The sequence below is a fragment of the Bubalus bubalis genome, chromosome 5 (assembly GCF_019923935.1).
Source record: "Bubalus bubalis isolate 160015118507 breed Murrah chromosome 5, NDDB_SH_1, whole genome shotgun sequence".
Taxonomy (NCBI): Eukaryota; Metazoa; Chordata; class Mammalia; order Artiodactyla; family Bovidae; genus Bubalus; species Bubalus bubalis.
The window spans coordinates 44,212,520-44,235,526 of record NC_059161.1 but is presented as its reverse complement, the minus strand read 5'-3'; the positions used below and the strand labels follow the sequence as shown (position 1 = coordinate 44,235,526).

The window sequence follows — 23,007 nt, the reverse complement described above, 5'->3', positions numbered from 1 at the left end:
ACTTAAATTCATCCTTTGTCTTTTAATTCCATTTAGCCCCTTGACACAAAAAAAACCTTTTAAACTATAAGAAGTTAAAAATACCAATCTCTTCTTTAAGGTCTCTTTCCTTTAGCTGTAAAATGATTTTCTTAACCCCAAACCAGAACAATTTTCATTCATTTTCTTGTAATTTTTTTCATTGTTTCTTATGTTAATTAAACAAATGAGAAGTTAAAATACAGCTTTGTTCTCTATTATTTGTTTGATTTAAGGATGTTAATTAACTTCTCTGACATGATAATGTCAGCCTGTTAGAGTTACTGTTAAGATTAAAATACTTCCTATAAAACATTTATCATATTTATTACAGAACCTATTTCAAACAGCATCCTACAACTTGGTCTTAATGCTGCAGTCTGAAGTTATCAGATGGCCAAAGAGCATTGTAATCCAAGAGTACTAAAAGGTTCCTTTTACACTAGAACTGCTGAGATTATTTATGAGCTTGAAATATAAATAGGATATTTACCCTTCTTCATCTTACCTCTAATAGACCATCCTCTGGCAGATCCGTACAGTGGACAGCATTCTGGATCTTAGTTTTACCAAAGATTGCTCGGAGGGTTCCAGGGCGTAAATGTCGGGCAATTTCCTGTTAAAAACACATTCACATATAGATTAAAGTCAGTCACGTAGTGTTAATTAAAAGGAGAAAAAACACCAGCTATATGAAACACCTGAATTATTCATTAATGAGATACATGTATATGTTGCTGGTAATGATTTTTCCTAGAAACAACACGAATGCACGAAAACTGAGCAATGAACATTCTCAGTTGACTCACAAAACTTTCACCTGGCCCAATGTAACGTCCACTGTAATCTATGTTGAAGGCAGCAATAATTACATCTCTTCTTATCAACAGATTACGGGAATCACATAAAATATGAACCCAGTTCATTATTGTGAGACTTGTATTTTATAAAGACAATAGAGATCTTAACGACTTAATTTAAAATGGAGTAGTCTGACAGCATTGATTCTAAAAGGTTTTTTTTAAAATGTAACAGTTGTATCAGTTTAGTGCTACCTCACACTTAGGGGAAAAAAGTTACAAATAACTCATACAATTGTGGGTAAAAGAAATGAGGTTAAAAAAACTGAAGACATGGGAATATCAGTGATATATTTTAAATATTAGTGATATATTAAAATCCTATTTTAATTTTGAAATATATTGTACATGCAAAAAAGGCATTGACTGCACATGAATATTTAGGAATAATAATGAAACAAATATCTGTGTACACACCATTGAGCAAAATTAAAATAATATTAAAATAACTTCCAAGGCCCCTTGTGCTGTCTCCATCCAGAGGTTACCATTATTACCCTGTTATTTTTCAAGGCATTGTTTTTCATATTTGTCCATGTAAATATGTGTAGCTGTAACTCATTTTTGTTACCATATATATTCCAGTGTATGACTGTTAAGCTGCTAAGTTGTATCTGACTGTTTTACAACCCCATGGACTGTAGCCTGCCAGGCTCCTCTGTCCATGGGATTTTCCAGGCAAGAATACTAGAGTGGGTTGCCATTCCCTTCTCCAAGGGATCTTCCCAATCCAGCAACTAAACCCACGTCTCCTGAATTTGCAGGTTGTTTCTTTACCTCTGAGCCACCGGGGAAGCCCCCAGTATAGGACAGAACATCTATTTTCCTGATGATTGACATTCAGTTAATCTCTCTGTCTCCCACCTCTCTCTGTATCCTCCCACCTCTCTCTCCAGCTCACACAAACACATACATGCGGGCGCACACAAACAATTCTGCTACAAGCCTTTTGTACATGGTGCATATGTGCAGTTTTCCTGTAATCTTAGGGTATATACATACTCAGTTTCCCTAAGTACTGTCAAACTACTTACTTAAATAGCTGAAACAATCTGCCCTCAATCATTATTGCATACAAGAGTTAAGGAATTTTACTGCAAAGGGGAAAGAAATGGAGCAGTACTGGAGAGAGAGGTGGGATAAAGAGAGGGTTTTTTTTTTGTTTGTTTGTTTGTTTTTGAGAGAGAGACGGGATGTGACTTTTAAAGTTGGAGAAATAATAGCATGGTTCTACGCTGATAGGAACAATCCAACAAAAGGGAAAACTGATGAAGCAGAAGGGAGAAGAAAGAGTTGTTGGAGAGATGGAAGCAAGCAACTAAGTAGAGAAGTTGGCCTTATCTAAGAGCATGAAGCATTCATCCTAAACATCGAGACAGTACACGGGCCCAGTTATAGCTGTGGGTTTATGTGGTAGCTGGAACTTATGGAAGTGCTTTCTCTACTTTTAAGTTTTACTGAGGTATAACTTACATATGATAACATGCATTGGTTTTCAGTGTACTGCCCCATGAATTCTGTCAAAAGTATATACTCAGCAACTGTCATCTTAAAAATATAGAACATTTCTAAAGTTCCTTCTAGATACTTTTTTTTGACTCATTTTGACTATTTTCAAGTGAAAAAAGTTAGCAAGATTGTCACCAACTGAGAGGAAAGATGGGGAGGAAGTTTTGGGGATCTGAGGAGAGAAAAGAAAGCATGAGATAACATTGTAAGAGGGGAGAAAAGTGAATGAACTAGAAAAATGGATGTGACTCCACTAAGGGCCCTCTTGAGGTCAGGGATCACAAAAGAGAGATTATTCAGAACACCTGTGTGTTCTCCAGTCATGGACACAGGAAAGGTGAGGCAGAAAGTTGAATTTAATGAGGGCTGGGGTTTTATCAAAACAACATGAGAGAGGGGTGAGGGAGGCTCAGGGTGTATGTAAGAAAACGATGATAACGATGGACAAAATTTTTTTTAATTGAGGAAGAAAGTAAAGTGGGGGAGGACAAGGAAAAGGATGAGACACAATGAAAAGGTAGATCAGTGCATCAGAGCTCCTAGTGGGATGGGATGATTTATGGAAATCTGTGTGTTAGAAGAAATGAGCTGGAAAGTTAAGAGACTGGATATTTGAAATTGGAATTACTGGGGGTGGGCAGAGATGGGGTTAAAAAGATTTATAATGACCAATTTTAAGGTATAACCATGCTGAGGTCAGGTGGAAAGAAAGAAGGTTGAAAGAAAAGAGGACAACAGCTGGAGAGGCCAAGGTATGGAATGGACTGTGCTGTGCTGTGCTGAGTCGCTCAGTTGTGTCTGACTCTTTTCGACCCCATGGACTGTAGCCCACCAGGCCCCTCTGTCCATGGGGATTCTCTAGGCAAGAATACTGGAGTGGGCTGTCATGCCCTTCTCCAGGGGATCTTCCCAACCCAAGGATCAAACCCAGGTCTCCTGCATTACAGGTGGATTCTTTACTGTCTGTGTCACCAGGGAAGCCCTAAGGAATAGATTACCTGTATGAATATGCAAATCACCAAGAATTATGACAGGTGTAGGGTATGGTGCTGGGATGCTGAGCAGCGTTCACAGCTGTGATTTCATCACTTCAGCACATTTTAAAGGCATGCATTTAATTACTTAAGTCATAGTTTCAAGGTTTCTATCAAATGTCAGTTACAAATGTATCAAGTTTAAGAAAAACATTTGATCAACTAGGAGATAAGGATGACTTTATATTTTATTTCATATTCAATTATTTTCATTCTGTTCCTCATAATTGTCTGGGAACGAAGTACCTGATATTAAACACCTACTCTACTTATGTGGTGGTAAGCTGCCATTCTGTGAAATACAAATACTTTGGAAAATTATGAAAGGTGAATGAAAGGTGAATACTTCTTTTCTTTTCCTTACTGTTTCAGATTAGGGGAAAAACTTTGAAGTGACTCACTCTGAAATATCACTTTCATGTAGGTGTCTGCTACATGCACAGCACTTGAACTCTGAGGAGACTGGTGTGTTGGAGGGATGTTGTACTGTGGTCAGAGAGTGCAGTTTCTTTGGTCTTCTTTTGAAAAGATTTGTCAGATTTTCTTTGTGTCCTAATGCATAGTCCATTTTAGTGAAGGTCTCATGGATAGTGGGGGCTTCCCAGGTGGTGCAGTGGTAAAGAATCCACCTGCCAAAGCAGGAGACAAGGGTTCAATCTCTGGGTTGGGAGGATCCCCTGGAGTAGGAAATGGCAACTCACTCCAGTATCCTTGCCTGGAGAATCCTATGGACAGAGGAGCCTGGTAGGCTACAGTCCACAGGGTCACAGAGAGACACATGTACACACACATGAGTAGTGGAAAAGAATATTGTCATAGTTTGCATCCTCTGAGATACCAACTCTGAGGTGGACATTTGCATGCAGTAAGTTTATTGGGGAGTAGCCTTAGGATCTATACTTGTGGGGAAGTGAGGAAAACAAAACTGGGTAGAGGGAGAAGTTGAAGTTCAATGCAGTAACAGCAGTTGCCCCAGGTAATCCTACAAGCAGCTCTGGAGCTTCAGAGTTGTCCTCAACTGACACAAACGGGTCAGACTTTTATTTCTCCAAATTGACAAGTCACTGGACAGAGGCCACTCCAAGGAAGGGGGCATGTCTTTGGACAGATGGCTTTTCTTCAGCAGACAGCAGTCTCTGGAGAGGGACTTACTGTATTACTGTCAGCTGCTAACACTCCCAGCAGTTGGGGACTGTGCATTTCAGTCCTGAAGGGCAGATGGGGATCTGAGCAGCCCTCCATGGCATCTACTAATTACACACATACAAACATACACCCACACAGACAGGCACACATGCACATGTATATATAATGCATGTGGTATATACAGCATGCATGACAAAACACATGTGGACTATTGAAATCTGATTACCATTCTTTTTAGGTAATTTTTTCTCTTTTATGGAAGGTTTTGAATTATCTCCTTATCTAGGCATTGGCCATTTACTGGTCATTCTCCTCCATACTCAATAGTCCAATCTAATTTGAAGATACATATTTTCAGTTTATTATTTCTTTTATTGTTTCCTCTCCTCTGTTTTATTTCTTCCTTCTTTTAACCAGCCATTTCCATGTAACAGATATTGAAACTGCTGGTTCTATCTTGCCTCTCACTTTTTATATTCTCCATCTAATTGTCTATTTGTGTTATATTCTGGGAGAATTCCTCCATTTGACCCGTCAGCTCAATAATCTGCTTTTAAATTGGGTCCACTGCAGAATTCTACTCATTTTCTAAGCATTTTTTAACATTTCAAAAATTATATTTTAAGTTTTCTGTATCTGTAATTATTTTTATGGATCCAATATTCTTTTTCTGGGGATGCTGACTATATTAAAGACTCTTGTTAGCTCCAGTAATTTGCTTGCCTTAGGTGTTGATTATGCTTGTTGTATTTGGTGTCTTCTTTATGATATGAATTAACTGCAAATGGTTGGAACTCCTGACTCTTTATCTTTGGAATTCTCTGTTTACCTGTCACAGAGGGCAGGGACATACCAACATATAAGGTATGCTCATTGCTTATCTTAAGGAGGCGGGGCTTCTCATTTTTCCCGGGTGTCACTAGCTACCTACCCACCACATTACCTCTAGCTGCTGCTGCTAAGTCGCTTCAGTCATGTCCGACTCTGTGCGACCCCATAGACGGCAGCCCGCCACACCCTGCTGTCCCTGGGATTCTCCAGGCAAGAACACTGGAGTGGGTTGCCATTTCCTTCTCCAATGCATGAAAGTGAAAAGTGAAAGTGAAGTTGCTCAGTCGTGTCCAACTCTTAGCGACCCCATGGACTGCAGCCTACCAGGCTCCTCCGTCCATGGGATTTTCCAGGAGTACTGGAGTGCGTTGCCACTGCCTTCTCCAATGCCTTCTACCTCTAGCTAAAGCCCCACATTCATGGCCTTGGGCTGTGGCTAAAAGCATCAGCTGTCTTCTGTTCAGCATAAGCAAGCAAAGGGGAAATGGCTGGTGGATTCTGCTGCTCTTCATGCAGCCTCCTCACCCATCAGCCAGCTAATGGCTCCAGGCCCCTCCTGGGCATAGTGTCCACATCGTCTGATTTACAGTCAGATGCCCTGCCCCTTCTGAGCAGGCCTCTCCTGCATGCTTTAGAGTAGGCTTCTCCTTAACAGTCCAATCCTACCCGTTTTTGTCTTTCGAAGTTGATGGCCTGCTAACGGTTAAGCACCCTTTCTTGTTTTCCAGCTTGGCTGGAGATTTCTTCTTTTAAATAAAACAAGATAAAATACATCTCCCACAGTTTCTGAGGATTGGAAAGGGAGGGAAAGATGGGTATATATTTGTTATCTGCCACACTGATGAAAACTCATCTTACTGACATTTCCATTTCTCCAAACCTAATAAGTTACCTTTAATTCACACTAGCTACTATTATTTTATGTGTAAAACACAGACATTAGTATGCTACTCACTTGCTATGACCTAATGTCTCAGCTTGTTAGTGTGTCATTCATATTCCTCCACATTCTGCCTAAATCTATCCTTTAGGCCTCACACACACCTTCCCTGAAACCTAAAATCCCAACAACATAATTTCCTCTATAAAACTAACTTGAATTCCTCCCAGAGTAATTTTTCCATTCCCACTGCTCATACAGGAATCTGTGTTCCTACTGTAGATCCCTGACTTGCAATCATAGTTTTTCTGTGTGCCTATTTCAGTAAGTTTCCATTAGACTCCCAACCCTTTGACACAATATAAGACTTGCTTAATATTCTAGGCCTTATTTATGAAAGGTGGAATTTGAATGTTAGTCGCACAGTTGTGTCGGACTCTGTGATCACATGGACTGTAACTTGCCTGGCTCCTCTGTCCATGGAATTCTCCAGGCAAGCGTACTGGAGTGGGTTGCCATTTCCTTCTCCAGAGGATGTTCCCGACCCAGGGATCAAACCGGGGTCTCCTGCATTGCAGGCAGACTCTTTAACAACTGAGCCACTAGGGATGAACACACAGCAAGTGTTTGCTAAATATTTCTGACTGACATGAAATGCCAGCACTGCTATTCAATAAGCCAGTAAGCAGCAGAATGAAGGATAAGGACTATGAAGGATAAGGACTCCAGAGAATTCAAATCTCTGGATTTGAATTTTGCTTCTGTCACTTACGAGTGGTGTGGCCATGCCATGTGGCTTAACCTTTCTGCCTATTGTAATGTTCTCCTTTGTAAAATATCGATTAAAAACAGGACTTAACTACAATGTTGTTGTGATAATTAGAGTAAGTAAAAGTATTTTAGAGCAGTTAACGACTCTGCCTGCAGTGTGGGAGACTCTGTTCGATCCCTCGGTTGGGACGATCCCCAGGGGAAAGGAATGGTAACCCATTCCAGTATTCTTGCCTGGAGAATCCCATGGATGGAGGAGCCTGGTAGGTTACAGTCCACGGGGTTCATATCTGTTGTCTTCATATCTGTTGTTAAAATTCAGACTTTCTTTTTGGATCAATTTTTTTTTTTAAAGGTAATGCATTTATGTTAGATTTGACCATTGTAAAATATCAAATATACCCTATAAGAGTAAAAAATACTGAAATGTTTAAAGTGAAAGCCTAGAAAACTCCTCCGTTGATCATTTCCCACCTCATTTCCTGGAGACTTTCCCTAATCATTCCCAATAGATCCATGTTCCTCACGCTCCTTGTATTGTATGGTGAAAACCCTCCTACCATGCAGTTCCACTCCCATAATGAAGCAGAGAGGAGTACCAGGAAAATAAAAGCAACAGAAGTATCAACATGCAATTTAAATTTAACAGGTAAATAAATTTAAGTTATCACAATATTATAAGTGAGGGATTATGCTGAGAAAGTACGACTCCTTAAAGAGAACTGTTTATTTGCATTTAGAAGTCTTTCAAACTGTACTGAATTTCTGGCATATTTCACCACAACCTTGCCTTCTCAGCTCCACAAGTCAAATGCTTGAATAGCTCATTTTAAGTACTAAAAATTCTATTCAGGTAATCCTGTGAGTGGGAGGAAGAAATATGGTTTAAAGAATGACCTTTAAATCAAAGACATGGGGAAAAAATGTACTAAATAGAATGGTAATAAAATACTGAAAACAAAGAAGAGAAAGTTTATATAATTATTCTATTACTGTGTGTATTATAAAGAATATTATTGTCTATTGAATAATAGGTCTATCGGACTGACAAAATATGTGTGGACAAAGAAAACAAACTGCTTCCCTAGAAAGCTAATCTGTTTCAGTTCTCCCTGATACAGAAGAGATATACAAGAACAAAAATCACCTTCCACTTAAGAAATGAATTAAATCTGGAAGAGATTTGTAAAATTCACTGATTATGGAAGTTTTAAGAATGACAACTTTGTGACCAACTTTAGAATACAGTCTGGAGAAGGAAATGGCAACCCACTCTGTATTCTTGCCTAGAGAATCCTGTGGACAGAGGAGCCTGGTGGGCTGCCGTTTATGGGGTTGCAGAGAGTCAGACACGACTGAAACGACTTAGCAGCAGCAGCAGCAGCTAGAATACAGTCATAAAATGAGTGACACATGGTGCATAATCACAGCTGGTCATTAGCCTAATTAGGGGAAAATTCTAAGTAAAAGGAAAAAAATTCTTGGCTTAATCTATTGGATAATCTTAATCTATAGGTTATCCTTAACCTACAGGATAACCATGTTAGTAGTGATATAGATAAGAGGATAAATCTTAACAGAGGAACTAGCATGGCTCCAATCTTAGCAATCCTAAAAGAGTTGTGAAACAAAAGAAATGTTACAACCACTAAAGAAATGTTACAACCACTGCCATCATTTATAGACAACAAGGGTAACAGAATTTAATATCAAAGGCCAATGAAACAACCACTATAATTAAAACAGCAAACACTCAAGTTTCTAGCCATTACTGGTGCTCTTCGGCAAAGTCCTATAATATTAAAAAGTACATGCTAAGCCCTCTTCTTGACTCCTCTGATACTCCAAATATATCTTACCAAACCTTAACCACCAACCATTTTTCCCATTTCCATGCAACTTTGTATTAACTAATGCAGTTACAGGTTCACATTCCTGGGAGATGAGCAATACCAGGCTAATTCACAACTAAAACAAGTTAATCAAACAAAAAAAAAAACAAGTTAATCAAAAGGAATCAGAAATAGGAAAGGAAATCAGAGAAGAGATCCAAAAGTTACTTTCTGTAAGTCTAAGGATCCTTCTAGAAAAAATAATTGCAAAACTAAACACATCTACTTATATATTAGTCTCATTGAATGAGCCATTGGAGAATTTACAGTAAATACTCTCATTAGCTCTAGAGACCACATGAATTATTTATATAAGAGGAATCATTACCTCTGACAAGCTTCACAGCTCCCTTTTAATTAAATAGAAATTAGCTGTAATGTAAATTTATAGAACCTGAAGAGGGTCATCATTAAGTGTAATTTCAGGTGAACCATTTAGACAATTCAATCCTGTCTTCTCCACTAGGCTCCATCAGACCACAGGTCATAGTAATCACTGCCTCCAACTGAGCTTTTGCTACTCAGTCAATGGTAGGCACTGGCTGACATAAGGTCTCATTTGACACAGGTATTATTTCTATATGTAAAATGATTTGGTTCTCCTGGTTCTGCTTTTTTAAAATTGTTGGGCAAATCTTTTTGCTTGCTTTTATGTGACTTGCTTTGTATTTCAGCAAAACGCACAAGGACTTGTTGTAAGTAAAGTCTGAGAACATAAACATTAATATAGAGGAAACAAACTCCTTTTCAGTAAATATTTTTCTATTTCTTTTCTGTTTTTCCCAAAAATTACATTATAGGAGATTTAACCTTTGAAGTACAGGCTTTACCTGGCAGACACTATGGATCTGATTCCAGACCACTGCAACAAAGTGAGTACTGCAATAAAGTGAGTCACACAAGTTTTTTGGTTTCCCGGTGCATATGTTATGTTTACAATACACTTTAGTCTATTAAGTGTGCAGTAGCATTATGTCTAAAGAAATGAACATACCTTAACTTAAAAAATAACCTATTGCTAAAAAATGCTTGGCTTTCCCAGGTAGCACTAGCGGTAAAGAACCCACCTGCCAGTGCAGGAGACGTGAGACACGGGTCTTATCCCCAGATTGGGAAGTTACCCTGGAGGAGGGCATGGCAACCCATTCCAGTATTCTTGTCTGAAGAATCCGCATGGACAGAGGAACCTGGAGGGCTACAGTCCATAGGGTCACAAAGAATTGGACACAACAGAACCAACTTAGTTATTATTAGTTAAAAAATGCTAACCACCACCTGAGCCTTCAGTAATAGCAGCATCGAAGATCATTGGTCACAGATCACTACGACAAATATAAACAATAATGAAAAAGTACAAAATATTGCGAGATCTGCCAAAATATGACACAGACATGAAGTGAGTGAGCACTATTGGAAATATAGTGTTGACAGACTTGCTTGTGGCAGGGTTGCTACAAACCTTCCATTTGTTAAAAACAAACACACAAACAAAAGACCCCATGGTATTACTGAAGCCTAATTAAGTGGAACAATAAAACAAAGTAAGCCTGTATAGACACATCACTACTGAGAAACTTGAGGGGCATTCTCAATCTCTCCCCCATGGAAAAAAAAGTGTTGTGCACAGTCTGCTACACCCTGATAAAATAACTGCTGCTCAAACTTCTCTCCTAAAGAGACTTACCGCTCGATACAGTAATGGAGCTATATAAATAAAGTAATGAAGGAATAAAGTAATGAAACAGCTAAGCCCCATTCTGGCATCTCTGACAACTGAGTCACTGCCACATTCTGCCATTACAAATGCTGAAATGTGGCCCTTAGCAGTCTACTTTCTATCTTCACTCTGCCACCATATTCTCACTGATTTCTAGACTATTGATTTCTTCTTGGTTCATCCACTGCTCTTGATAAATATATTCGCCACAAAATAGTCAGAGTGGGCTTTATAAAACATAACTCAAGTTATACCATTTTCCTGCTTCACATCCTCTGATGCTTTTCTTAAGAGAAAAATCCACAAATTTTAACATAAGCTATACAGTCCTGCATGATCGAATATCTGCTTACCTCTCTACCCTCACCTGAAATAGTCTCGTCACATTAACCTCTTCCAATTTTTCAAAGCCACCAAGCTCTTCCCTACTTCAAGCATGAAAACACATACTATTTCCTTTGCATATTCTGGCTCAGAAATTCTTCTCCCTCTTCTTATGTTCTTTACAAATAGTTCAGAAAAAGCAATGTAAATCAGTCGTGGTGGATTCTACAGAGTGGCTCTTTCAACTCCTCATTCTATCCCCCTTCTAAGTTAAAGTCAGAAATCTAAAAACTACCTTCATGGTGCAACTTATGTCATGCTAGTGAGATCTAGAAGGCAAAACTGAGCAGAGCCCATCTTCCACTGATAATGTCACTGGCAGACAAAGCCAGTGGTGGAAGAAATGCATGTTTGGAGGCATTTGTGGTGGCCAGACTCACTGTCTGAGTGACCAGATTCCTAGAAATGAGAGTCAGTGGTGGTGGCGGCAGTGGAGGCGGCAGCAGCCACTTCTGCTTCTAGATGCAGGAATGCCCTTATACTCAACGGCTCCAATGGCAGCCCCTGATATCAGGTTCTGCAGCCCTTCTAATGCTTGTAAACGTCTACTTTTTCCCTGTATCAAATCCCTTTTTAGAGAATACCTTGGCTGGTCTGTTTCCTGCTCTGAACTTTCAATGATACTTTGATGTTCCACCTCTCTTCCTCATCTCTACACAAAAGGACAATCTCTGCTGCTACTTAGTAAGTAGGGCTTCCCAGGTGGCCGGTGGTGAAGAATTACCTGGCAATTCAGGAGACGCAGGTTTGATCCCTGGGTCAGGAAGATCCGCTGGAGAAGGAAATGGCAACCCACTCCAGTATTCTTGCCTGAGAAACCCCATGGACAGAGGAGTCTGGTGGGCTACAGTCCATGGGGTTGCAAAAGTCCGACAAGACTTAGCGACCAAACCACTTAGTAAGTACGTTCTTGCCATCTGGCTTTCACCACCACTCTCTTGAAATTACTCTCTCAAAAGTCACCTGAAATAATCAGTCTTCTTGCTGAAATCTCTTATATAGCAGCAAAGTGAGAAAAGTGCTAGTATGGGTACACTTCAGTTTATAAAGTAGGACAGAGAGTTTATTAAAGGCTTAGGTTCAGCAATGCTAGGTTGAATTAAATGAGATAATGCCCATAAAATGTCTAATACTGTCTGACCAAATTGTAGGCACACAGGAGTAGATAAACTCATATTCTTATTTTTAAAAATAAACTCTTGAAGTTATAACTATCCATGCGGCACTCACATAGTCTTTTCATTTTAAAAAGCAGGTAGTATTTTATATGAATCTCACAACCTCCTACTGTATTGACAATGCAAATAGTTTTCACCTTTTGTAGATATGGATAATTTGGTTTAATGGACCATCTTAGACTTCCCATCCAGCGCTAAAGAAAGAGTGTATTCAAAGATCCAACCACTTTGGGAAAACTCTTATCAAAACTTTAATTTCCTAACTGCCCCAGGTCCACTATAATTCCCTTTAAAGTCACTATGAGCAGCTAAGATTCCATACTGAGGTTAGCACTTAAAAATCATCTAAATGCCTCCCGCAGTTACCAAGAGTGGCACAGTCTAATAGATATAATAACATGAGCCACATTAAAAAGTAAAACAAGAGAAGTTAATTTTAATAATAAAGAAATCTGAGCGCTGAAAAATTGATGCTTTTGAACTGTAGTGTTGGAGAAGGCTCTGGAGAGTCCTTTGGACTGCAAGGAGATCCAACCAGTCAATCCTAAAGGAAATCAGTCCTGAATATTCATTGGAAGGACTGATGCTGAAGCTGAAAATCCAATACTTTGGGCACCTGATGTGAAGAACTGACTCACTGGAAAAGACCCTGATGCTGGGAAAGATTGAAGGCAGGAGGAGAAGGGGACGACAGAAGATGAGATGGTTGGATGGCATCACCAACTCAATGGACATGAGTTTGAGTAAACTCTGGGAGTTGGTGATAGACAGGGAGGTCTGGTATGCTGCAGTCCATGGGGTTGAAAAGAGTTGGACACGAATGAGTGACTGAACCGAACTGAATACATTTTATTTAACACTATATATCCAAAATATAATTCCAGTGAATAATTAATATAAAAATGATCTATTTTACATTATTATTTCATACTAAATATTCAAAGTCCTGGGTGTACCTCATATGTACAACACATATCAATTTGAACCAGTCATCCTTTAAGTGCTTGAGTGCTACAAGGGCATAGTGGCCACCACGTGGATAACGTAGACCTAGAGACTGGTAGCTCTGTTCTTTGACCCAGTGTACTTCTTGGCAACATTCTACTTAAAAGCTGAGCCAAAACTGCTAATATCTATAGTATCAATGCTTCTTACCTAAAGGAGACTTTACAGTGGACCAAAACCTCTAGGGCAATCTAGCCATGCTTCTCATACTTCCATCCTAGGCTATAATATTATCTTATCTCATCTTATCTATTTATCTATCTATCATGTCTGTCGCCCACTTTTCTTCTACAACTGACATTACAAATGTACACCATTATCCTCATGCCACTATCCTTAGCTACATCTTTTCTTTCAGCAGACAACTTTGTTTCCTGCTTCACAGAGAAAATTGAGACTATCCAGAATCATCTCCTTAAATTTCCTCTACCCAGTTACTTATATTTGTATACTCTCCTTTCTTATTTACTGTAAAAGGAAGAAGTATGTCTTTTCCTTTTAATAATTAGCCCTCCCATCTCTTGGCCACTCTAAGTTAGGAAATTTGTTTCATTATAATTCTATTTCTCTTGTATTTAATATTTTCAACATTTCTCTTTCCTGCTTCCTACACAAAAGCTCAAGTCTCTCCCATCACACACACACAAATAAACAACTTTAATTACTCTCCCATCTCTTCCCTTCCTTTTTAAGAAGTCTTAATAATCTCTGGATGAAAAGCTATTACCAAATTAGACAGCCTATTAAAAAGCAGAGACATTACTTTGCCAACAAAAGTCCATCTAGTCAAAGCTATGATTTTTCCAGTATAAAGACTATGCGAGTCAGACTATAAAGAAAGCTGAGTGCCAAAAAATTGATGCTTTAGAACTGTGGTGTTGGAGAAGACTCTTGGGAGTCCCTTGGACTGCAAGATCAAACCAGTCCACCCTAAAGGAAATCAGTCCTGAATATTCACTGGAAGGACTGATGCTGAAGCTGAAACTCCAATACTTTGGGCACCTGATGCGAAGACCTGACTCAGTTGAAAAGACCCTGATGCTGGGAAAGATTGAGGGCAGCAGGAGAAGGGGAAGACAGAGGATGAGATGGTTGGATGGCATCACTGACTCAATGCACATGAGTTTGGGCAAGCTCCAGAAGTTGGTGATGGATAGGGAAGCCTGGCATGCTGCAGTCCACAGGGTTGCAAAGAGTCGGATATGACTGAGCAACTAAACTGAACTGAATAATCTCTATTCCCTTTATAGTCTTTGCTTTGGCAAAGGACACCAGTTATTTTCTAATTGGTCACAGAATCTCTCCATTTGTGGCTTCTCTCCATTCCCTTATTCCTGAAGCTCTCCCTTTACTTAGTCCACGTGGCACCCAGTCCAGGTTCTCCTTATGACTCCTCAGCCCCCTTTGTTTACACATTTCTCCTGCCCAGAGCCCCTCTTTGTTCTCTTATCTGTTGGCTCTCCCTGGGCGATCTCATTCATTACTAATCATGTCTCTTCAGAGGACTCTTTAATCCCTAAATTTAGCCCAGTCCTCTTTACTAAATTCCAAACTGGAATATACAACTCCCTAGCCAACATCACTTGGTTATCCCACAGGACTCATGTTCAATTTGTCCAAAGCTAATCTCAGTATCTCCTCCCATCCCAAATCCTCCTCCTCCTAAATTCCCTCTCTTCATGAACAGCACTACCACTCAACCAAGGTTCTAGAACAAAACTTGGGAGTCATCCTCAGACTCTTCTCTCTGTTCCTCTTGGGTCCCATATCCAATCCAGTCAATGACACGGATTCATTTCTTTAACAACGCATACTTTCCTTAACATTCGCAGTTTACCCCAATTGCTATAGTTCACTCTCTCATCTTGTTTAGAACACTGTTTAGAACTTGTTTAGAACACTTCCTAATAAGCCAGCGTGCCTCTACCATCAAGAATGTATTCCATTTATTTGTTCACACATCTGTTTTACTTTTGTAATCTGTAAACTCTGTAAGGACAAGGACTATGACCTTTCCATATCCAACACATAGGAAATGTTCATAAAATAATCATTGAGTAACAGTCATTATAATTTAATGTAAGAGAGAACAAATAAATGAAATGACTAACATGACCAAACTTATACACTTCATTAACCTGGTTAATGACAGACAGTGAAACTATGCCTCTAGGTTATCAGTATTCCAGCCCACTTTGGCTAAATTACCCTCTTCAGAAGTGCCTATTTTAAGGAACACTGAAGCAAATCCTTTTGAAATCCAAGTAATCATCACTTAATTTATCTATTTTGTGAACCAACAGTTTTATATATCAGATTTTCTCAAACTAGGGCACACATGTCTGAGAATGGAATCCAAAAACTCTAAGTACTGATCCCCAAAGCTCTCAAAATACTTGCTCTGTGACTTTGATTGAAGAGAATATTCCTGTTTTATCACAGATATGAAACATCTTGCAGTGGATCCAAAATGAGATGGGAGCAGTCCACCAAAGGAGCATTGCATTTATAAGTGCAAGATCATAAGTGACTTTTCCAGTGGGGATATAAAGACATGCCTAATTCCCTGAAGAAATATTGAATCTTAGGGTGAATATATACAGTGTAGAAAAGACCAATTCACTCTAAACATTAGAGTTCTTACTACAGTAGATGATCTTTCATCTTATTTGCTTAAATTCTCTTACCTATTTTTAAAATATATACTCCTCTATTGCTCTATAATGCAATAACTCACATTTTAAAATATGATCTTGAGGCAAGATTCTCATTTAAAACAGAAAGAATAAACTCTGTTTACCACAATTGCAAAATCAACATTATTATTTTTTGGTTATATTTTTAGAAACCACTCATTTGTATACAGAATATACTGAATTATTGTATTAATGGGAATATTTCCTAAATAAGAATACCCTTTTACCTAGATAATTCAGATTTAAATTCTTGCCCTCTAAGGTATCTTGTTTTCCCTACCCAAGGCTTTTATTATAAAAAAATACTTTTTTTTCTCATCTTTAGTCTTTATAATAGCTTTTTAAAAAATAAATTTTTTTCTTTAGGCATTATATTCTAAAAGGTAATTTTATCCTCCCCCCAAATTCATTTTCTCTTCCTAGGATTATTGTAAACATTACCTTGAAATACATAATTTACTTCTCTCTTTTTAAAATTTCCTCATTCTCTTCTCTTTTCTCTGCCAAAGCAATGTTCAGAATGTATTATAGAAATTTTATTTTCTCTTATACTGCTGGAATAAAGCAATCTTTTTTTTAACCTTGAACTTTAGTCTATGTAGTTAAGTATTTTAGAAAACCACAGAAAAAAATAATTTCTATCATTGTATAGTAATTGGAATAAATGTTAGTAATCTTCAACCTTGATCTTCTGCTGACACCTCAAACACATGTCCCAAAACAATTATCTTCCACTATTTCTCCAACCCCCACATCCTGCCTTGATGCCAATGCACTTTCTCTTTGGTTTCTAGTGGCATCACTATTTTCCCAAAAGTTCATGCTAGATAATTCAGATCTACTTCTAACAATTTCATGTTATCCACAACATTGGTCACTACCTAATTTGTTAATCTCATTTGTTAATCTGTCCCTTTATTTATTCAACAATTATTTATACCTGTAATATGTGAAGTACTGGTGCTAAAGTATGGAAATAGAGACGTCAAGACTGTATATTGTCACCCTGCTTATTTAACTTATATGCAGAGTACATCATGAGAAATGCTGGGCTGGATGAAGCACAAGCTAGAATCAAGATTGCCAGGAGAAATATCAATAACCTCAGATACACAGATGACACCACCCTTATGATAGAAAGAGAAGACCTAAAGAGCCTCTTGATGAAAGTGAAAGAGGAGACTGAAAAAGTTGGCTTAAAACTCAACATTCAGAAAATTAAGATCATGGCATCTAGTCCCATCACTTCATGGCAAATAGATGGGGAAACAATGGAAATAGTGACAGATTTTATTTTGGGGGGACTCCAAAATCACTGCAGATGGTGACTGCAGACATGAAATTAAAAGACACTTGCTCCTGGGAAGAGACGTTATGACCAACTGAGATAGCATATTAAAAAGCAGAGACATTACTTTGCAAATAAAGGTCCATCTAGTCAAAGCTATGGTTTTTCCAGTAGTCATGTGTGGATGTGAGAGTTGGACTATAAAGAAAGCTAAGTGCTGAAGAATTGATGCTTTTGAACTGTGGTGTTGGAGAACACCCTTGAGAGTCCCTTGGACTGCAAGGAGATCCAATGAGTCAATCCTAAAGGAAAGCAGTCCTGAATATTCATTGGAAGGACTGATGCTAAAGCTGAAAATCCAATACTTTGGCCACTTGATGTGAAGAGCTGACTCATTTGAAAAGACCCTGATGCTGGGAAAGATTGAAGACAGGAGGAGAAAGGGACGACAGAGGATGAGGTGGTTGGATGGCATCACTGACTCAATGGACATGAATTTGAGTAAACTCTGGGAGTTGGCGATGGACAGGGAGGTCTGGCGTGCTGCAGTCCATGGGGTTGCAAAGAGTCAGACATGTCTTAGTGACTGAACTGAACTGAAGACCTTTTTATTCTAAGAGGTCACAGTTTTAAAAGAAGTCAGGCAGGTAATAAACAAGTAGTGATGTGCTAAGAATTGTTTAACAACCAGCTCTCAAAAAACACACAACAATAACAACAAACTGATCTGTATTGTTAGTGCATTTTCATGTTGTAAATATTCCCACCAGGAGAGAACAGGGAGTTGGGAAGTGATGCTAACAACTGGATCTTTGCAAGCTGGAGCAAATGACTCAAACACACCACTATAAAAGCCCTCACAGTATGACAGATTTTCCCCTGACTCAGACACCTTTGATAGCCCCTACTTCATCCAAAGTAAGTTCTAAGGAATGGTAATTCAGGTTGCTTTCACTCTGCCCTGAGGTAGACTTTTAGTTTCATCACTTCATATAATCTACATGATGTATGTTTAGAAAATATTTAGAAGTGAAAAAGGTAATGAAAGAGACACAAATATTTGTGCATGGACCCAGGATATAAAATAGGATATACATATTTGCCATAACAATTTCCTTTAATTAAGTGTTCAAAAATCATATACCATGATTTATAAAATAAATTTTAAAAATATTAAAAAATGGGTTTCTCTTTGTGGCTCAGCTGGTAAAGAATCTGCCTGCAATGAGGGAGACCTGGGTTTGATCCCTGGGTTTGGATGATTCCCTGGAGATGGGAAAGGCTACCCACTTCAGTATTCTGGCCCGGAGAATTTCATGGACTGTATAGTCCATGGGATTGCAAAGATTCAGACATGACTGAGCGACTTTCACTTTCACTTCACTTTTCACAAAATAAACATATTCCTAAAAATGTGTAAAAATAAAAATGCACCAACAAACTGAATTTCCAAAGGTGTGAAGATGAAGTCTGGGCAATATAGATGGGAAGCCAACCAGAATTTACACTGGAGCATCTCAATAAAATTAGAATATTTCTACTGCATGAGAAAAGAGTCATGACCAAGTCCACTATTGCTTTTAGGCAACAGTTTAAACACCAACACTTTGCACCAGGTGCAAAGTGAAACTGGGAGGACTTGTACAAATAACAAAATGGCACCACAGACTGGACCCCAGGGTCCAGATATCATTTTGCATCTTTTTTTGAAGAAGTTTCCTGAGAACCCACAGGATGGGGATCTGAATACTATATTGCTCTGTGAGTTTGGATATGTGTAAATATATTTCTTACTTATTTCAAAATTTTTATTGATGCCACATCCTATTTGGTGAGTGAATTCATTCAAATACCTAAAGGAGCATTTTGTAACAAGTTCTCTTTGAAGAGTATATTAGAATAAAACAAGATTCAAGGACAACTGTTCTATGGGTACTTTATTGAGAGTTTTTGTTTTGTTTTGTTTGAATGTGTATGTTTTTATCTCAGGCAAGGATAAGTATTTGATCACACCTGTTTTAAAAAAAAATATTTCAGACTAACACTATATAGTCATGCTTCATACTATAGGGCTTTGGTAACTTGATTCTTCCAATAATTCCCATGCAACACATGACTGGAACTGAAATGAATCCAGGCCCTGCCTGTGGATACGGCCCAGGCCTGCCTCATTATGGCTTTCCCTCCATTCAAGTGAATGTCCATGTTATTCTCCTTAATCTCCGCAAGTAGTGCACCTGGCTTGGCTAAGAGGAAAAGCACACCCCTCTGTACTTGCCCGGGGACACAGAATAACCACATTCCAGAGATTTTCCAGGGACTTTAACCTTGATCTTTGTGCCACTCAATATTACCAAATATTGATTTAATAAAGAAAATGTATAGAGATTGCTTCAAGGAAACAGAAACAACAAACCCTTCCTTTTAAAGCTCTGTGACTGAACTGCACTGCCTCGGTGAAGTTTCGGACTAGAGATCATGCTGATTTCTCATACAGTTGTTGCCCACTGGGTGATACCACCAGCTTCTTATAAAGAACAGCCTATGAAACCTGCGCCCATTGAAGACAGTGAGTGCTAGATCACATAGGGCCTTCTTCCAGGATCCATGAAAGAATTTCCTCTTAGGTATCAGGAAAAGTTAGGATTTTGAGAAAACAAGTTTGTTTATCCCATGGACACTGCCAGTCATATAGCTTGATAGTGCGGAAGTCTAAAAATTAACACACACATTGTGGCCTTTGTGTAAAAGTACAGGATTTCATGGCATGCATTTTACCATGCATGAGAAAATGGCATGTTTTCTCATTTCCTCACTCATTTTAATTTGTCTTACCATCTTGCATAGTGTTGTTTCTAACCTACCTTAAATAATAACTGGAAAAAAGGAAATTTAAATAAATAAATTAATGTATTAATGGCAATGTTGTAAGCTTTTTAAAGGATATATAAAGTTAGCCTATAATAAAATATCTGCTTATATACAATTACAAGTATTATATTGATATGTAAGTGCAGACATTCTTGTTGCAGGCGCTCAAACAATGAATATTTTAAAATCACAAAACTTCTATTCAGTGCTAAATATCTTACTTTCTGAAAGATTTATTTGCTTTTATAAAACTAAACTCATAAAGTACTTGCATGATCATTGGCTCTATTTATTTAACAATCTATATCAAAAGGAGTCCCATATTTACATGAATGCTGTGATACATCAGCGCATGCAGTTCAGCTATTTTCAAAATACATTTACAAATATTTGATTCTGCTTTTAAAATATGATAAAAAGCTGGTTGTGAAAGGCAACAAATAGTATATATACAGTCTCAATCTCTCAAATGTGACAAGACTGTAACAAAACTAGACAGTGAACACTGGTAAGTCAAGTTGATGAATGTCGTTCACTGTAATGCCTGTAATGCCTACTGTTTGCTATCTCCTCGGGTTAATTAGTATTCTGAATAGTACATAACTCTCATATATATTGATGCACTTTATGAACCAAAAAAAATCCTGCTATTCAAAGAAAATACAAAGGAAACCATGTAATCATTTAAGTCATAGTCTATTATGCTACCACTGTGGCTTTAGAAAGGACAAAACAAATTATAAATGAATACCTTTTGTCCTCTGACCCAGTAATTTCACCTATAGGAATTTATTCAAAGGTAATAATAAAAATAATAAATAAAATATTAAAATAAAATAATAAAATTAGAAAATAATAAAAACCTGTGAAAGTATTTATTTATAAATCTGATCCCTGCAGTGTTCTTGACATAAAAATAAATCAACAGTAGAAGAATTAACTAATACATATGCTGGAATACTATGCAATTCTTAATAATCAGGTTAAGGAAGTGACTTAATGACATTAGAAGAGATAACAACATATTTTTAATTAAATAAGGAAGCTAAAAAATTGTAAATACTGCATGACCTTAATTTTACTTTTATAATAATATGCTGAGAAAAGAAGAGAAGTAAAAGATAAAGGAGAAAAGGAAAGATATACCCATTTGAATGCAGAGTTCCAAAGAATAGCAAGGAAATATAAGAAAGCCTTCCTCGGTGATCAATGCAAAGAAAAAGAGGAAAACAATAGAATGGGAAAGACTAGAGATTTCTTCAAGAAAATTAGAGATACCAAGGGAACATTTCATGCAAAGATGGGCTAAATAAAGGACAGAAATGGTATGGACTTAACAGAAGCAGAAGATATTAAGAAGCGGTGGCAAGAAAACACAGAAGAACTATACAAAAAAGATCTTCATGACCCAGATAACCACGATGGTGTGATCACTCACCTAGAGCCAGATATCCTGGAATGTGAAGTCAAATGGGCCTTAGGAAGCATCACTATGAACAAAGCTAGTGGAGGTGATGAAATTCCAGTTGAGCTATTTCAAATCCTGAAAGATGATGCTGTGAAAGTGCTACACTCAATATGCCAGCAAAGTTGGAAAACTCAGCAGTGGCCACAGGACTGGAAAAGGGCAGTTTAATCCCAATCCCAAAGAAAGGCAATGTCAAAGAATGTTCAAACTACTGCATAATTGTACTCATCTCACATGCTAGCAAAGTAATGCTCAAAATTCTCCAAGCCAGGCTTCAGCAGTACGTGAACTGTGAATACAGTTGTTCCAGATGTTCAAGCTGGATTCAGAAATTCCAGATGTTCAAGCTGGATTCAGAAAAGTCAGAGGAACCAGAGATCAAACTGCCAACATATCTTGGATCAAAGAAAAAGCAAGAGAGTTCCAGAAAAACATCTACTTCTGCTTTATTGACTATGCAAAGTCTATGGCTGTGTGGATCACAAGAAACTCTGGAAATTTCTTCAAAAGATAGGAATACCAGACCACCTTACCTGCCTCCTGAGAAATCTGTATGCAGGTCAAGAAGCAACAGTTAGAACTGGACATGGAACAACAGACTGTTTCCAAATCAGGAAAAGCATATGTCAAGGTGTTATATCATCAGCCTGCTTATTTAACTTATATGCAGAATACATCATGCAAAATGCCAGGCTGGCTGAAGCACAAGCTGGAATCAAGACTGCTGGAAGAAATATCAATAACCTCAGATACACAGATGACACCACCCTTACGATAGAAAGAGAAGACCTAAAGAGCCTCTTGATGAAAGTGAAAGAGGAGAGTGAAAAAGTTGGCTTAAAACTCAACATTCAGAAAACTAACATCATGGCATCTGGTCCCATCACTTCATGGCAAATAGATGGGGAAACAATGGAAACAGTGAGAGACTTTATTTTGGGGAACTCCAAAATCCCCTGCAGATGGTGACTGCAGACATGACATTAAAAGAAGCTTACTCCTGGGATGAAAGGCTATGACCAAGGCTGCAGACATGAAATTAAAAGAAGCTTACTCCTGGGAAGAAAGGCTATGACCAACCTAGACAGCATATTAAAGAGCAGAGACATTATTTTGCCGACGAAGTCTATCTAGCCAAAGCTATGGTTTTTTTCAGTAGTCATGTATGGATGTGAGAGTTGGACTATAAAGGAAGCTGAGTGCCGAAGAATTGATGCTTTTGAACTGTGGTGTTGGAGAAGATCCTTGAGAGTCCCTTGGACTGCAAGGAGATCCAACCAGTCAATCCAGAAGGAAATCAGTCCTGAATTATTCACTGGAAGGACTGATGCTAAAGCTGAAACTCCAATACTTTGGGCACCTGACATGAAGAACTGGTTCACTGGAAAGACCCTGATGCTGGAAAAGATTGAAGGCAGGAGGAGAGGGGGAAAACAGAGAATGAGATGGTTGGATGGCA

At 38.3% G+C, this 23,007-nt stretch overlaps 1 protein-coding gene and 1 long non-coding RNA gene across 4 annotated transcripts in view; one reads left to right on the top strand and one right to left on the bottom strand.

Annotated features, from left to right (window-relative positions):
* NME7 (NME/NM23 family member 7) overlaps window positions 1–23,007 on the bottom strand; it is a 248,043-nt gene that overhangs the window by 69,440 nt on the left and 155,596 nt on the right. For all 3 annotated transcript variants that reach the window (XM_025285986.2, XM_025285985.2, XM_025285988.2), the window contains one exon: window positions 527–634. In XM_025285986.2, coding sequence (XP_025141771.1) covers window positions 527–634 — 108 coding nt within the window. The remainder of the gene's footprint in view (window positions 1–526; window positions 635–23,007) is intronic.
* Window positions 9,375–10,163, top strand: LOC123333704. The gene is made up of 3 exons (XR_006551174.2): window positions 9,375–9,509; window positions 9,742–9,813; window positions 9,984–10,163. It is a non-coding gene; the product is annotated as an uncharacterized LOC123333704 (long non-coding RNA).